The sequence below is a fragment of the Hyaena hyaena genome, unplaced genomic scaffold (assembly GCF_003009895.1).
Source record: "Hyaena hyaena isolate Hyena2069 unplaced genomic scaffold, ASM300989v1 scaffold_450, whole genome shotgun sequence".
Taxonomy (NCBI): domain Eukaryota; kingdom Metazoa; phylum Chordata; class Mammalia; order Carnivora; family Hyaenidae; genus Hyaena; species Hyaena hyaena.
Window position 1 is genome coordinate 993274 of NW_024081084.1, and position 16799 is coordinate 1010072.

The 16799-nt window shown below is 39.9% G+C and overlaps 1 protein-coding gene across 1 annotated transcript in view; it reads right to left on the reverse strand.

Moving 5' to 3' along the window:
- Positions 1 to 2859: 2859 nt before the first annotated feature.
- Positions 2860 to 16799, reverse strand: part of LOC120246106 (fibroblast activation protein alpha) — a 73365-nt gene continuing 59425 nt past the window's right edge. The window contains exons 21-26 of the mRNA XM_039253433.1: positions 14703 to 14757; positions 6718 to 6817; positions 5597 to 5661; positions 5023 to 5095; positions 4687 to 4760; positions 2860 to 3247 (exon numbers count right to left, since the gene is read on the reverse strand). Coding sequence (XP_039109364.1) covers positions 3146 to 3247; positions 4687 to 4760; positions 5023 to 5095; positions 5597 to 5661; positions 6718 to 6817; positions 14703 to 14757 — 469 coding nt within the window. The 3' untranslated portion in view covers positions 2860 to 3145. The remainder of the gene's footprint in view (positions 3248 to 4686; positions 4761 to 5022; positions 5096 to 5596; positions 5662 to 6717; positions 6818 to 14702; positions 14758 to 16799) is intronic.

Consider the following 16799-nt stretch of genomic DNA (forward strand, 5'->3'; position numbering starts at 1 on the left):
ATGCTTTCGGGTAGACTTCAATTTTTTTTTAAACCTCTATACAAGTTCCCTCATTTATGTTAAATTTAACAAAATACCCATTTTCTTTATCATTCTTTCTCATTCACTTCAGGATATATGAGATGGTCACCTAGAATGTTGAAACCTTTTAAAATAGCTCTCAGGCTAGCATTGCAGGGCTACCGTGTGAGGTCATTTCGAGATGATAAAATTTTTTACCGTGTCCTTCTTACACATGTTAGAATCCTTCCCCTATAGCACTGATATCATTTGAACTTGCATTGTAGTTACATTCATTTTTCATCTTTACAAGACTTTAGGTTTTGCCCATAAACCTGCATTTTGTTTAATATACATATGTCTTTGGGAGGTGGAGGGTCACCTTTAGTACCTAAAACAGTGGCTTGCAATTTTATCTGGCGAATGGATGAATTAAAATCTCAGGTTTGTGATCTATGAAGCATGATGATAGTTTGCAGCATTAATTAGGGTGTTGGGACACCCTCCTCCCCAAGTCTCCCCAAGTCTCATATGTAAGAACAAAATGTGGTCAAGGGATAGTTACCATTACAATTTGCTTCCTACAAATAGAAAAGGAAAGATGTTTTTAATCCTCCCTTTGGGGTTGGTATTTCTTATTAAATCTTTCCCCTTGGTAACTTATGTATCTTTTATCTTCCATGCCAAAAGAAGAAACTAGTAAACCTGTAAACAATGTGAACATTAAACAAACAAACAAACAAAAAGCACCTGCATCTCAAATTACTGCCTTGCTTTTTGCTGTATCTTTGAAGTCTTGCATGGTGTCTGGTATACAGAAAGACTCAACAAATATTTGTTGAATGAATGAATGAATAAACACATAAATATATGCTGAATGTCCTGAGGAGCACCTGGATGAATCTATCTGAGGAGGTCAGGGAAGGCTTTAGCAACAGTAATGGAGAAAACTGAATCTTCCATGAACACAGATGAATTCACTCATTTATCAATCAGCGAGCTTCTACCATATGCTATGTTCCCAGATATGGTCTGTGAAGATTCTGAGGATAGCATCATCCAATAGCACTTTCTGTGATGATGGAGATACTCTACATTTATTATCTACAATATTATTGTGTAGACCGTGGAGACTACTGGAAGCTTTCAGCTGGAAGAATGACACAATTTGATTTGTCTTTTAAAAGTGGCCTCTGTAGGGGCACCTGGGTGGCTCAGTAGGTTAAGCATCCGACCTCAGCTCAGGTCATGATCTCTCCATTTGTGAGTTCGAGCCCCACATTGGGCTCTGTGCTGACGGCTCAGAGCCTAGAGCCTCTTCAGATTCTTTGTGTGTGTCCCTCTCTTCTGCCCCTCCCCCACTTGCACTCTGTCTCTATCTCTCTCAAAAATAAATAAACATTTTTTAAGATTTTTTTTTTTAAAGAAGTGACCTCTGCAGCAGTGGGGACAGCGGTATGAGGTGGGAGACCACTTCTTGCATGTTGATATTAAATGACAGCTTTGCAAATTCCAAAAAGGCAGAAAAGACGTTGAAGGAACAAGATTTTATTATTATTATTATTTGCTTTTGCTTTGTTGTCCCCCTTGATAGAGTATTAGGAAAGAACCGTTGCTTATTCTTTTCTCCCCAGCAGAGGAGAATGGATGACAAGAATAGTTTGAGGAAGTCTTGGCTTGCTTCAGAGGCTGTTCCATTCAAAACAAAATGGGGAGGTAATAGCTTCAGTCTGCCCCTCAGGGCATCAGCAGTTGCATAGATGTGGGAGGAGGGGTGATGGCCAGTTCTGAAGGTATGTGGGTGTTACTCAAGCTCCATGACAAAGCACTCCTTCCTGACAGGTGAGGTGGCACTATGTAGCCTTCATGGGAAGTATGGTTTCAGCAAGCAGTAGTGGAAAGAGAGCTGGACAAAGAAATGTCTGACAATTCTAGAAGGGTCTGTGGTGTTTGGTTTTTGAGGTCCCTTCCTGCTGCAGTGCTCCATACTTGGATTGGTTCTTCTGGCTACAGAACATGAGAGAAGGGGCAAGGGTCTTCTTCCACCTGTAAGGAGGAAGAATCAAGCTAGGGCTAGGGAGATATCATCTAGAGGAATCTAGTGCCAGGGAACACACCAATGAAAGTCCCCTAGGGAGTGGCTGCATGGCCAGTTCCAACATTCATTTAAGTTATATCTTCTGGTGACCTGGATCTTTTTAACTCTGGCAATCACAGCGATAAGACACTGCCCATAAGTTTCTAAGTGATGAGCATCATTACTGGGGAGCATCACCTTTGGGACTGCAAGCATCATGGCTTTTTTTTTCTTTATTCAAAATGAGCTCAATAATGTAGAACTTGAACCTTAGAAAAACCTCATAGATACAACATTTTTCCTTGCTGTGGCTATTTCATTTCACTTAAGTTGTTTGCTTTTTTAGTTTTGTGTGCCTTAGCAATCTGAAAGCAGTTACCATTACTAATGCTTAATAGGAATACAAAATAGAAATGATTCCGAATTTGAAGCATTTTTTAAAAGGAGACTGAATTCAAATTTCTGACTTTATCCTTATCAAATGCTTTTGGCCATGCTGAAGAAATCTGGGAGAAATTTAAGAAACATTTCTTGGAGGGACAGCATGGAGTGCAAACATCGGGACGCCCCTGCATCTCAAACGTGGTTTCCAAACAATGCTTATACCCTGAGCTACTCATTCCAGCATCTGGAATTCTGATTACAAAAATTCCAAACCTTTCTGGATTCTTCTCCTGCATAACCACCTGATATTATTCATGTGTCTGCTTAGTATAAACATTTTTTTTTCTGTAATAAAACCAGAGTCTGAAATTAATTCACACAGACAAAAAGGTAGCACTTTAACTTCTGACTTTATTATTTTCCACAAATAAACAGGTGATGAAACATTGTCTGTGTCCAAAGCAAAAAGCATGGCTCCTTTTCCTCTTCTTTCACAGAGTGCCAGAAAATGTAAACAAAGTTTAGGAGGTTGAACTTCTGAGTTTTAATTTTCTGCCAGCCTTTAGAACATCATTCGTTTGTCTGTACCGAGACTTAATAGCAGAAAGAGTAAAACAAGCAAATGGTCGGAGGCATTTATATGAACTGTTCAGACTGTGATACAGGCTTGCGTCTGCATCACTTTTAGTCGGACAAAGAAAAACACTGCTTTAGGAAGTGGGTCATGTGGGTATATAAGTGCTTCGTGGACAGGCCGGATATGCCATGGTTCTGGTCAGAGTACCACTAAAACACAAAAGGCAGAGGCTTATGTTACCACTACAGGCACACAATGCATCTAGCTTTGACTTTCTCGTGCTCTCAGGTCCTGGTAAGTTTTCTAATATTGTGGTTGAAATTCTGCTTAAGAACACTTAAATAACTAAACTAGCTTACACGTAAACATTTAGAACAGGAAGGTATGAAAGCCTTCTACTAGCCCTCACTATTCTTTCACATTCCTTAAGCTGAAATTTTAGATCTTGGTGGCTGAGCTTTAAGGGTGGCCAGCATCCTGGGGGGACCCGGAGGCAGGCATGGGCTCCAGAGCTGGTATGTTGGGTCTATTACTTTGCTTCTCTGGAGCTTGGTTTCCTCGTTTGAAAAATGAGGAGGTTGGATTTGATTTCCTCTAAGGCTCCTTCTAGCTCAAAAATTCCACGAGGCTTTTAGCCTCTGAATCCAATTCCTGTTCTGCTGCAGGAAATCCACAACACATATAACTGTAAACACCTTTTAGAGGAGTTAAACATAGTATCATTAAAAACACTCAGGAAGACGGCATTACAAATTTAAACTTCATTGTTGGGGAGACGCTGGTAAGATGATTGTTTTTACTGAAGAAAGTGGATAGTGGTCGTGATGGAATGCTATATTTACTTATCAGGTGAATTTACACTGGGGAGAGGGGGGTCACAATAAAAAAGGCCAGAAAAATCTCATGTCGCTTTCGTAAATTATTTTTAAAAACCAAATTTCCAAAACTGAGGATTTCCTTTTCTAGGTTCTTGCTCAGGAGAAGCAAGTGAGGGGGGAACTGATGCTCACCGAAGGTGGCGAAGCAGCTGTCAGGGGTTGACTCCCTTGCTGTGGCTTTCACCTTACTTTTCTCTCTGTTGTCCTTTCCTATTCCTCACGCAACCCGGATTTTACAGCCAGCTCATTCATTCCCTAGCTCGGTGAAAACATGAGCTCCTGTGTGGGGCCAGGCATGTGTCAGGCTCTGAGAACACACAGATGAAAGGGTTCTCTAACTCAGTGGAGCGGCCCGACTTCTGGGAGCCTCACAGGCCTCTGGTAACATTCCATGATTGCTTCTTACTGGGCAAACAGAGACTTTTAGCTGCTTTGGAGCTCCCGGCCTCTGTGGAGACTCTAAGAATGCAGCTACACTTATGCAAGCAGGATCGCACAACTATTGGATGTTCGAGCTAGAAGATCAGCTAATCTCTCGGATACCTTTATCTCATATATGGCTCAACTGGGATTCCCGGAGGCGACATGGCTTGCTTAGTGTCCTTCAGGGAGTTCATGAAAGATCCGAGAATCATCTGCTAATGTTCTGCCCACTCTACCCTACAGCCTGTTTGCCAGGTTTTAGCGAAAAGTAATAATAATTAAATCAGATTCCTCCTTTTAGCTTACGGGTCTAAGGCCGTGAACATGAGTAAAACGAAATTATGTACCATTGCCTGGAAATCCACTTGTGCATTAACCAGAGCTTTAGCAATCTGTGCTGAGTTTTGAAAGTGCACATTATCTGCAACAAAGAGAGAGAGTTAAAGTGCTGCTAAATACCAGAAAGCACAGAGTGACAATGTACCGCCTGGAAATGAACACCGACAATTATCTAGTCATGCCGTTGACATTGTCAGCAGTGAGTAATCACACTCATTTATGGAAATGTCCCTGACTCTTAGGTACTGACCCTGAGCATAGGCATAGGAGGATGCTTAATGTTTCTTAAACAAAGTGATGTTGGCTCAGTATTTTTATGTGTAAGAGTCTTGCTTAAACCTCACCATCTGCTGTTCCGTGGATGAGAAGATAGTCTACATTTCTGAAATATTCTGCTCTTGCCATCACAGTTGAATTCTGGAAAAGAGGAAAAATTAACATTTTAGTTGCTGCAAGTTCTAATAGAAAACTAGCTAAATCATTGTGCGATGGACTTAGCACCAATACTGAAATTATGTATTGCTTTGGTTGATAAATATTTAAGAGTCAGAGCAACACATTTTCATCATCATTTGCATTACTTCCATCTGATTCCTAGTTTGAAAAACGGAAAGTTTATGTGTCATATGTTACATATGAGTGAGACCTTAGGCATAGATGATGCCCGCTCAAGCTGTGTGGGGGTTGGGGGAGGGCAGCAGGGTGGGGAAAAGGGAGGTGAGGGAAGGGAGGATGCGGAAAGAAAGAAGAGAATCCAAAGAGAGTACATTTCTTTCTAGGGAGGTGTTTTGCAGCTAACAAAAGATCATCACATTTGCTTGGGGCCCCAGCAGAAGTGTAAACTCTGAATGACTGCTTCAAAATTATGTAGCACATTGGAAATAAACTAATGGCCTAAATTAAACAGAACATGCTTACTTTATAGTGCTCGAGATTATCGTCCTTTGTCGGGAGGCCCATGAATCGCTCCGTGTAGATAGATGCTATAAAATAGATAAGAATATGTTGTTTGCATGTGAAATGGGCCCTTTCATTAACCAACAAGACCCCTAGGTTTTGAGAACTGCTTGTCACTTTCCCCTGTGGAGCTGCTGCAGAAGGTTCTTGCCTTCCTTTACCGTAGTGCTCCACCCGAGTCATTTGCTCTGCAATGTGCCTCAAGAGGGCTGGAGACGCAAAGGAGGAAACAGGAACAGCTAACATTAGAAAGGACACTCTTAAGCTTTTTCTATTCTACCCAGAGCCCTTCAGTGGGAGTCGGGGGGGGGGGGGCGGGGTATGATGAACAAGGGAGGACCTTATGGGATAACCTCATTATATTTTAAAAGAAATTACAAATGCAGCCACCTCTAGTACTTTTATTGGTGTCTTAATCTCGGATGGAACTATGTCCCCCAAATCCTCTCCCAACACACACACACACACACACACACTTTTTTTTTCCTGAATAAAGATTCCCTACAAGTTACAGTTATATCATTTCTCCCCCAACACAGGGACGAGGATCTGATAAAAACTAAGTTTTGTACAATTATTAGAATTAATTCCAAATAATCGTCCTGCATAAATCATAAAAATAGGCACACCCGGAGGTATACTTCTTAACAAATTTTTTGTTGCTGTTTCGATTTCTGGAGCAATGGAGCTGGCAGCTGCAGACTGGTGTGGATGTGAAGAGCTTGGCTCTGCCTAACTTTGCATACAATGTGCTTAAAAGCCAGGCATGCTGCACCTGTGTGCCTGTGCAGACACAGAGCTGGCTCTGGTTCTAAAGGTTTGGTTTAGAAGGAGGTACAAGGCTTTGGGGAGAGACTGACATATATTGGGTTTTAGAAGAGTCCTTCCTCATTCTTAAGATTTCTTTGATCGCTACAACATGATTATAATGAAACGTATAAACAATCTCATTTATAGATTATATTTTCCCCAGTGAAGCTGGGGTGAATTTTACTGCATAATTTGTTTTCCTAGCAACCTCAAATATAGAGTAATTATGTGTTAAATGTTTTCGCAGCAACATTTATGAAATGTTTCCATACCGTAATATTCCCAGCTGGAGACAGGAGCCACTGCTATCCCGCATTTGAAAAGACCGGTCCCTGAAGCAAGGGCCAGTGACGAAACATAGCCTCCGTAGGACTGTGGAGACACCATTGCAAGTCAGTCCCAGATTTGCTTCCAGAAACTCTTCGACATGGTTTTACAGCAACTCCTCTCACAAGAAGTACTGATGGGCGCCGGGGATACGCATGGGGGAGATTAAATGTCTATCTTGCACTCTTGGCAGCGAGCTCCACCTGACGCAGCATAATTTCACCCCTAGTAAACTAAAAATACTTGGTGTGCTAATCAGAGCAGGGCAGGGGCAGTTTAAGAGATATTTATAATTGTAACTCTTCTGCCAAAATTTTTTCCTCTATATTTTTTCCAATGAGGACCTTGCCAGAGCAAAACCAGGATTTTACTTGAAAGAAATGCACAAGGAAAGGAGATTATTCCCCAAATGTAAAAGCAAGATACTTCCCACAGCTTGCAAAAGTCCCAGAAGGCAGAACTCACATCTGTGTATTAACTTATTTGTTGTCATAATAGGACAATAAGGGAAGGACATAAGAACCTTCGGGATATTGAAGACGTGGCCAGAATTTGTGTATGATGTAGTGTTATATATTCTGCTCTGAAGATTTCTGGGGTAGCAGCTCAAAGGAGGAAAAGCCATTGGTGTCTGTAGAGTCTTACATAGCCCCCCAACATTAATCGAAGAACAAAGAAATGCAAAAGGAGATACAAATTGCAGAGTCAGGAGTAGGATTGGCTCTCAACAAGTTTCTTCCCCAAGGAATCAGAGAGATGGTTCAGAAATGTGACCCTGATAATAGAAGATGTCTGCCTATGTCACTTGGAAATTTGAACCTTTACCTAAAACTGAAGAAAAGAACAGAATAAGGTGGAATTTCTCCCTGGAAGTCAAATTTGGGCTGTAGAAACATGCTTGAGAGAGATGCTTCTTCTGGGAATGTAGACTAAACAGTGCCCTGGGTCCTGAACTCCCAAAATGTGTGTGCTAGATTACGAAGTGATTCTCAGTGCATATTCTTGCTCCAACACAGGAAGCTTCCCACAAGTCACAAGAGAACAGTGGGGCTTTCCAACTAGGAATGTGTCTTGTATTTAGGACCTTATTACCACAAACCTCTGGGAGCTATTCCCTTCGATCAGCAGAGATCTTATCACCCTTTGCCACAGAAAAGTCAATCTTTAGAAAGAGAATGAAAGAGTGAGAGGGAGAGCTTTATAGAGTGAGAGACAACAGGCAGACAGACAGACAGGTCACTAGCAAGGGTCTATTCTCTCTCTTTTTTAAGCTTAGTTATTTATTTTGAGGGGGGTGGTGCAGAGAGAGAAGGAGAGAGAGAATCCCAAGCAGGTTCCATGCTCTCAGCCCAGAGCCCGATATGAGGCTCGAACTCACAAACTGTGAGATCATGACCTGAGCCAAAATCAATAGTCAGATGCTTAACCTGACCGAGCCACGAGGCAGGTGCCCCAGCAAGGGTTTATTTTTAACCCATGAAATACATGGTATGGGGGTGGGGGAGCAAGCAAAACAATCTTGCTGAATTCAGGAGTTAAAGGAGGAATTCTTTAACTAGTTTACAGTTGTCAGTTTCCAGTTCTGGGAGTTTTATTGAGGACCCTTGGCTACAAAACACAGAATAGAAGAAGCATCTCCAATGATACCATGGCCTCCTTAGAGGAGAACTAAACCATGTTTTAATAGAGGAACTGTATTTTAAAAATGGAAGGAACATTGGGTTTAAAAATCTTTTGGGTAAGTGAAAATTTTCACTTATAAAAATGATTGGTTTTAATTAGTAGGTTAGCAATGACTATTACTGAAATGGGAGTTCTCTCCTTCTTTCTTCATTTTAGGTTCAAATGAGAGTAAAGTAAGCCTGAGTTAGAAATATTATCATTTGTGGTTTTATTGGAAAACTGTGTTCACTACAAGTAATAACAGTGGGTCCCGCTGAAATAGCATGAAGTAAGATTTGAAATCAAAAGCACTTTATATAATGAAAAGGGTTTTGAACGTTTCTATTTGAAATCTTACAAATTATGAATCTGTATCTACTCAGTGATTAGATAATAGTGCTGTATCTCTATAAAATTTCCTTGTTTGCTGGATGAATACAAATTGTCTCTAGGAATTTGTAAGAGCAAAACTAGTGTAGCAGCAGCACAACAAAAGTAGGTGTTCTTTAAATTCTCAGGCAGCTTAGAAAAGCTATTCCTATTGTAGAAATGAAGAGGAAATAAAATAAACCCGAGTTGACTTTTTTCTGCTCTCCCATGGGTGGGGCTCCAAGGCAGAGTGGGTGGCTGTCGCAAGAAAGGAACCCACGGAGCAGATTGGCCATGAGAATTCTAGAATTTTGTCCTTTGCACTTAGATGCCTTGCCATTTTGTTTAAATGAAGGATATCTTTAAAAACATTCTTAGAAGGGCACAGAATTTTGAGGGGTTTATAGAATGCTCTTATGTGAGCCATAATGCACATTGGAACATTTTACCTACAGGCGATAATAATAGTTAACGTTTGTGTGGCTAAGGCTCTTGCAACCTTCTTTGAGGACCCACATACTTTGCTTGCCTTCTCTCACCTCAGGTGTCCTTCTGCTTGCTGGCTCTCCTAATGTTCTCTGAAGTCTCCAAGCATGATCTAGTCCCAGGACTTCCACAAAAGCTGCTGACCCCTGCCTAGAACACGCTTTCCCAGGATATGGGCAGGGCTCACTTCCTCCCCACTTCAAGTCTTAACTCAAAAGGTGTCTCACCCATCCTTCCCATCTATAATTGCACCAACCCTGCTTCATGCTCCTTTCTTGTTTTGGCTTGGTTTTCACCAGAGCAACCTATCATTTAACATCCTATTCATTTTATTTATTTATCTGGCTTACTGTCTTTCTTCCTAACCATTCCCAACTCCATAAAGGTGGACATTTTCATCTGTCTCGTTACTGAAGGTATCTCCGGCCCTGAGAACATGGCCTGGAACACAGAAGGGAATAGAATAAATATGTGTCGAATATATGACTTTCCTATTAGCTCAGCTAATCCTCACAGTGACTTGGTGAGGAAATCACTGCTGCATTTCATGATGAGGAAACTGGGGTTCGGAGTAAACACTGAGGACTGAGTCATGAAGCAGCAGAACCAGGACTCAAAGCAAAGACACCTTCCTCTACACCCCATGACTTTCCTCTCCGTCCTTGCACTAGGGCAAACCTCTTTGGGGAGTTTGGAGTTTGTTGGTTTGGAGTCTAATGTAGTCTCATTAGAGGTGCATTTGTCCTACTTTTACATCGTTGATCGCACATAGCAATTCAAATTGCTTATAATTAGTCACTGGAAGAGAAAAGAACTAAGATTAAATCATGAACTAATGCTTATTCAACACCACCTGGCTAGGCCTATATTAACAAAGCAAGGCCCATAAATGAGGTTGTTATTCTAATAATTTAGGCAAAACCCCTGCTGCTCTCAATTGTCAGAATAATTACTTCGATTTTTCTTCAAATAAACCAGTGTTTTACAACCTCAGCACTGCTGACATTTTGGGCTGGATAATTTTTTTTTTTTTTGGGGGGGAGCTGTCCTGTGCATTGTGAGATATTTAACAGCATCTCTGGCCCCTACTCACTAGATGCCAGTAGCACTCTCCCAGTTGTGACAACGAAAAATGACTCCAGACATTGCCAAATGTCCCCTGAGGGACAAAATTGCCTACTTAAGAACCGGTTCTAACAGACACTTCCTAGGCATAGTGCTGGGTGCACAGTGGATATCTAATAAAAGCAAAAAACACAGCTCCTGGACTTTGGTTTGTATGAGCCAGAAAAACAAAAGGGTAAGATGAAAGTGCCTCCTCTCCCCTTCTTAATCAGGGTAATGGAGGGAAAGGCAGGATTTACAGCTTATTCACCAACTGACTACCAAAAATTTATGTGGTTAGCTACAGTATATTTCTCAGACCACTATGGTGCTTAACATTTCATGTAAACAGATATATCCTTCCTTGATATGAAACACAATAATAGCTAAGTAATGCTCATAGTCATTCTCAATATCTTCCCCTTTGCCATCTTCAGTTTCTCACAGGTCCCTGCTTATTATACTAGACAAGATCACTTGAACCTCTTCCCACTTTATACTTCACTGCTTAAATTCAAGCCCTGGGTATTTGTTGCCCATACTACTGCTTCACCTAACTCCTTGGCTCCCTCCCTCCCCTACCTCATATCTTCCTTCATTCTGCAGCCAAGGGGATCTTCCCAAGACACCAATTCTATTCCCTACTGACTTCAAGAGCACATCCCAAAAAAGTATCCATGGGATCAAATACTTTTTGTTAATACTGTATTAATCGAAATCTAACAGAATTTTTTACTATTCCTTCACAGAGCCAATACATGCTATTATGTAGACTTCATGATTTACCAAATTCTTAGACCAGATAAAAGTTTCCTGAAAAATCTCTTGGTACTAGTAAGATATATTTGGGAAAACACTGACTTATAGGATTAAATTTAGTTTAAACAACATCGTTGATGTGTGAGATGGCCAGGTATTATGCTACACATTTGAGAAACAAATCTAAAAACAGACGAACTCCATTCCCTTGATGAGCTTACATTTTCATGGGAGAAACCAATAGACAGACAAGATAAAACATGGTAATTCCCAGAAGAGTAGTAAAAAGAACTACTGGAGCACCAAGAAAGTCATGTCTGAGTTGAGCTTTAAAGAATAAGTAGGAGTTTTCCATTTCAGAGCAAGAGGAGGAGGATGGAAGAAGATGAACACATTACAGGTGTAAGAAGCGGGATTCACAGAAACCTGGGAGGGAGGAAGCAAAGACATAAGTCAAATTATTCATAAGGCATGGGGAAAAGTGGAAAGAGATGAGGCTGTAAAAGCAGGTTATAGCCAGATTGTTATGAGCTTTGCATGCAAGGAAATATATTTCAGCACCAGGTCGAGGTCTATGTGCGGGCTTTAGAAAATGTACAAGCATATAAGCAGAAAAGCAACATGGTAAGTTATTGTTTTGGAACAATAACTTCACTAGCAACACTGCAGCTTGTGAAGTCAAAGCAGGAAGGCTAGTTCACAGGCAACTGGAATGGTGAAACCCGTACCACCCAACCTAGGGTCCATGGACCAAAGGAATTAGCATCACCTGTGAATCCTGCTAGACATGGAAATGCCAGGGCCTCACCCTAGAATACTGTACCAGAATCTCTGGTAGTAGGGCCCTAGAACCTGTTTCAGTAAGTTCTTCAGGTGATGCTTATGTAAGCTAAAGTTTGAGAAGGTCTGATCTAAATTGCATATAAAGAAAGCTGAACTAAAGCACTAGCTGTAGAGATGACGAGAACAGATTTAGACGTTTGAAGGTAGAATTGACAGATCTTACTAACCACTGGAGCGTTGGAGCTAGGGAGCAGGAGAGGTTGAGAATAGCTCTGAATTTAGTAATTTGGGTGACTAGATGTGTGGCGAAGTCCTTTAATAAAGATGAGGACTTGTTTTAAGTAGATTATAACAAGTTGAGTTTGTGTGAGTTAAGCCTGAGCCTCCTGTAAGATACTGATATATAGATAGATGTAAGATACTCACTGGGATAGATGACCAGTGAGCATTTGAAATGTGGAGCTGAGAAGAGAGGTGGGGGCTAGTGGCAGGGATCTGACCATCATCACCATCTTTGAAATTACATGGTTTCCCCAAGGAAGTGAAAAACAATGAGAGCCAAGGCCATATCCTGAAAAACACCAGCATTTGAAGAAATGGAGTGTAATGATCATGGAGACATAGAAAAATAAGAGAAATGTGTGCAAAGCCATGGATAGACCCCATTCTTCTTTATGCAGTCTAAAAGTCTTCCTATTATCTGGCTACTTATCTACCCAAATTCATTTCCTGTACTTTCTTTACTGTACTACGTTGTGCTTCTTAACTACGTTCCACTTCTGAAGTTTCAGGCATCCAGACCACCCATCCCCTACTCGTTCTTACCTTCAGACCCTGGCAATGTTGTCTTCATTTTCTGGCATGCCCCATTACTAACCTTTCTTCACTACCTCATTTCTGAATCTCCCTTTAGCTCTCATAGCTAGAATTAACCACTCTTCTCCCTGGTATTCTTCGCGGCAAATTGTGTCTGTCTTAACACTTGGAATGTCGCTGAGCAATTACTTTTTTGCTCTTTGTTTTATCTAACAGAGGCCCAGGGTTATAACTTATTCATCTTTTCATCTTCTAAAGAACCTAATATAAGGCCTAGTTGAGATCCAGTAAAAATGTACTACATGCATGAAAGAATGCATGAATCAGTGATCAGATGGATGGATTAAATAACTCTTAAATAATTGATAATAAACAGTATGGTATTAAGGACTTTTTCCTTCAGAATCTTCTGGGTCCTGCTGATTAAGGGGCTGCTCACATGTTGTCTCCAGTGGCAGTTCACTTATTTCTCCAGTGGCAGTTCACTTATTTCCCTCTTCTGTGCACACTCTCAGGGTTTACCTCAGAATCACTGCCATGTTGGAAAGTAAGCAATAAAGGGGACCTAATATACTGCTGCTTCTAGGAGCATTTGCACAGACATGGTGAGAATCTCTTATTGAAGAATTTCAGACTGATATGGATATATTTTGAGGTGATGAGTGGGTTCTTTAAATCATCCCACATAGACGGTTCTCTACCAAACTAATACCAGGATGTTGTAGAAATGAAATGAAAAATTTCACTTTATGATTATTTCAGAGCTTGCAGTAAAAAGCAAAGTCAAACTGTAAGAGAAATGGTAATGATTATATGTAAGTGTTCAGCGTGAAATCTGAATCTTTTGAAAATTTACTTCAGGAAATTTCATAAAAATGGATGGAGGGATCTTATCTGAAATATTTCACTATAAAAATATTTCATTTATTTCCACCCATTTGAATTCCATTCTGTTTAGATATTTAACATTTGATAGTTTTAAGAAGGACCAAATGGCTTGAAGTAACAACTTTCCACAAATTCATAACAGCTCTTCATCTGGTCACTGAGCTGAGAGCTGAGTCGGAGCCTGCAGATTCCCTTCAATATTGGGTTTCATTCCCTCCATCTTGTGCAGGCCGCTCTCAGAGAAAACAGCCAAGAAAAACAACCCAAGCACAAACGGCTGCAAATTGACTTGCAAATGTACAAATTCAGACCAAAAAGTGAAACAGGAAATCTTCTTTGAAGGGTAATTATCATAATTTATAATGGGCAAATCTAAACTCTTTCCAATATTTCTCTAAACTTTCCAGTGACTTCATTGCCCATGATTGGGAAGTTTTGCCTCTTCCTTTTAATGTGTATTTTGAGAACCTGCACAGCTCCTCAAACTTGGGCAATTATCTCCATGACCTATAACTCGGAAACTAAGTTATACTTCTCTCCAGGTAGCGCAAATTAATGTTAGGTCTGGCAAAATAATTTGATTACAAAAAAAAAAAAAGAAAGAAAAAAGAATCAAAACAGCCACGATATGACTGGGATAGGCTAGGTACTCGGGAATTTGTATTCTAAAAGTTTCTATCATTTCAAATGTTAGCTTAGCTTTTCATAAAAAAATGAAGTGATGAACTAAAAAAGATCTTTATTAACTCTAAAGAACAAAGGAAATGAAACCTTTGATGAGTATAGTTCATTTGAGGATAATACAATCTAATACCAAAATATTAAGTGAAAATGTGTCAATTATGAGTTAATTTGCTATACGAGAAAGAAATTAAATGATTGGAAAAAAGGAACACTTAAAGCCACCACTTTGAAGCCTAGATTATCCAAATTGACTGTTTCCATTGACAGATTAAATTATGTTGCAACATTAACATTTCATGAGAAACCTTATAAGCGAACACTTTAGAAAATTATGATTGCTGAACTGAATAACAGGCATAAAACATATAAAACAACTCACCCAGCCCCATATGGCTATTCTTTTTTCATCAATGAAACCCATTTCTATGAATTTTCTAAAGTAAAAGAAACAAATTTTTAGAATTTTAAGTGTGTACACATGACATTTACTTCATTACACAAGCATATTTAATCCAAAGATTTAATAGAAACGTTCCATTTTCTTTGTTTAAACACATGCGTAATAATGCTGCACTTACAAATAATTAAAAGAATATGATCATGTTTTTTTGCAAGGATACAAAGGACCTTTTAGACTCTACTGTACATCTATTGAGTTGCACTTTCAGAGCTGAAGGTCTGGTATCCTAATCATGTGAGTGCGTTACTTGAGACACGGAGAAGTCAAGACCTAGGCTTACAGTAAACACAAGAAGTACAAGCACCATAACTAAGACCAAATTTCCAAATCCCCAGATTTTGGAAAAAAAATATTTTCATTATTGCTGCTTCAAATTCTATCAATTTTAAATGCTTAGGTGTTAATGATAATGACCATCTCATTTTCGATAGCTTTCATTCTGGAAAAATATCCATCCCCCTCCCATTCCATACTTAGGTACCCTCGATTTGTCCCAACATGGATAATTATATGTATATTTGAGGACATGGACATGATTCGTTTGAGCTTCATCGCAGAAGAGCCATCGTTCAACTATTTTGAAAATAAATATCTTCTTAGGATCAAGAGACCATGCTGAAGGATAACCTTTAAAAAGTCATGGGAAGCCTTCAGAAATATAACTTTGCAAAATCAGTACAAAAATGGGAATGTTTTAGGCCAATTTATCCCCATGCCCCCTTGAGGATTGGTGTTCTAGAGCAATTATGATTTATTTAGGGAATGGTTTGATAAGAACTCAAGCAACTCTCAGAGAAGCAGGAGCAGTGGAAGAAAAAAGCAAACTGGATACGCCATTGCAGAGACCCGGATGCAAGGGCAATGGGAAGGGGTGGAGAAGGAGGAAGTGGCACAGGCAGCCAGAAAAAAACCAGTTTTTTCGTTCCCTTTAGTTATGTTAATGTCCTTTCTCATTCTTCCCTGGAAGTAAGTAGTGGTTTCATTAGGTGAATAATGGAGTTTCTTAAAGGGATTTCACAGCAACCATTTTGCTCCTTGCACTGATTCAACATGCACTTTTCCAATGCACAGAGGAGTTGGGCAAATGCCCGGGACGGACAGATGGGAAGAAGCCCCGTCAGTCACAGCTTACCCTACACCGATTCTGAGGGACACTGAAGAGTCTACAGGAAGAAATGCAGCAGCAAACGGAAAGTTGCTACCTGTGTGGATGCTGTTCGCGATAAAACAGAGAAAATGTGCAGCAAACTGTGGCATTTCAGCAATTCTTCCACAAACATCATAAACCAAATGAAAGAAGAGAAGGTTCACTTTTTGTTTAAAAAAAATCTTGCGACTAGTGCTGGAAGACGGTTCTGAGCCATAAAATCAATTTCGATTTTACGATCTCCCGGCAGCTAGCAATCATATTGCCTTGCATCTGGGGTAAAAGCAAATAGCAGGTGATACATGGGAGCAGGAAATTCTTAACAGCTCCCTTCCTCGGTTTATTCTGAAAGGATGACATTTACAGGAAATGATAGTGCAATAGTTAACATGGAAATGAAACATTAACACTTAATGTGGCAGGACTAGGTTAAAGGTTAGCTAGATAACCTGAGCACTTTAAGGCCAACAAGGCTCTATAAAATTTACCTCCAAATTCTGAAGTGCTTCCAGGAGGGTTATCAGAAACGCTGTTGATAATGTGGTTAAATGAAGAAAAATGTGACGAACAAATGAAAAAGCATTTTAGAGGCTGCACGGAACTTTATAACTTTTCTCTCATAAAAATGGCCCTATTTCAAAGGTCAATTTGGAATCCTAGGGATCAATTATTATCCTATTTGGGAAATGTTCTTGTTTATGCCAGGTATAACAATATGATATATTTTACTCACCAGTAGCCTTCAAGTTATATAAAAATTTTAAATTGTGGGAATGTCAAAAGTGCCCAGTATACCACAAATTAGTAGAACTGATCCTATAAATAATGACGTTTTATAGGACCTACATATATATTATTTGCAGAGAAGC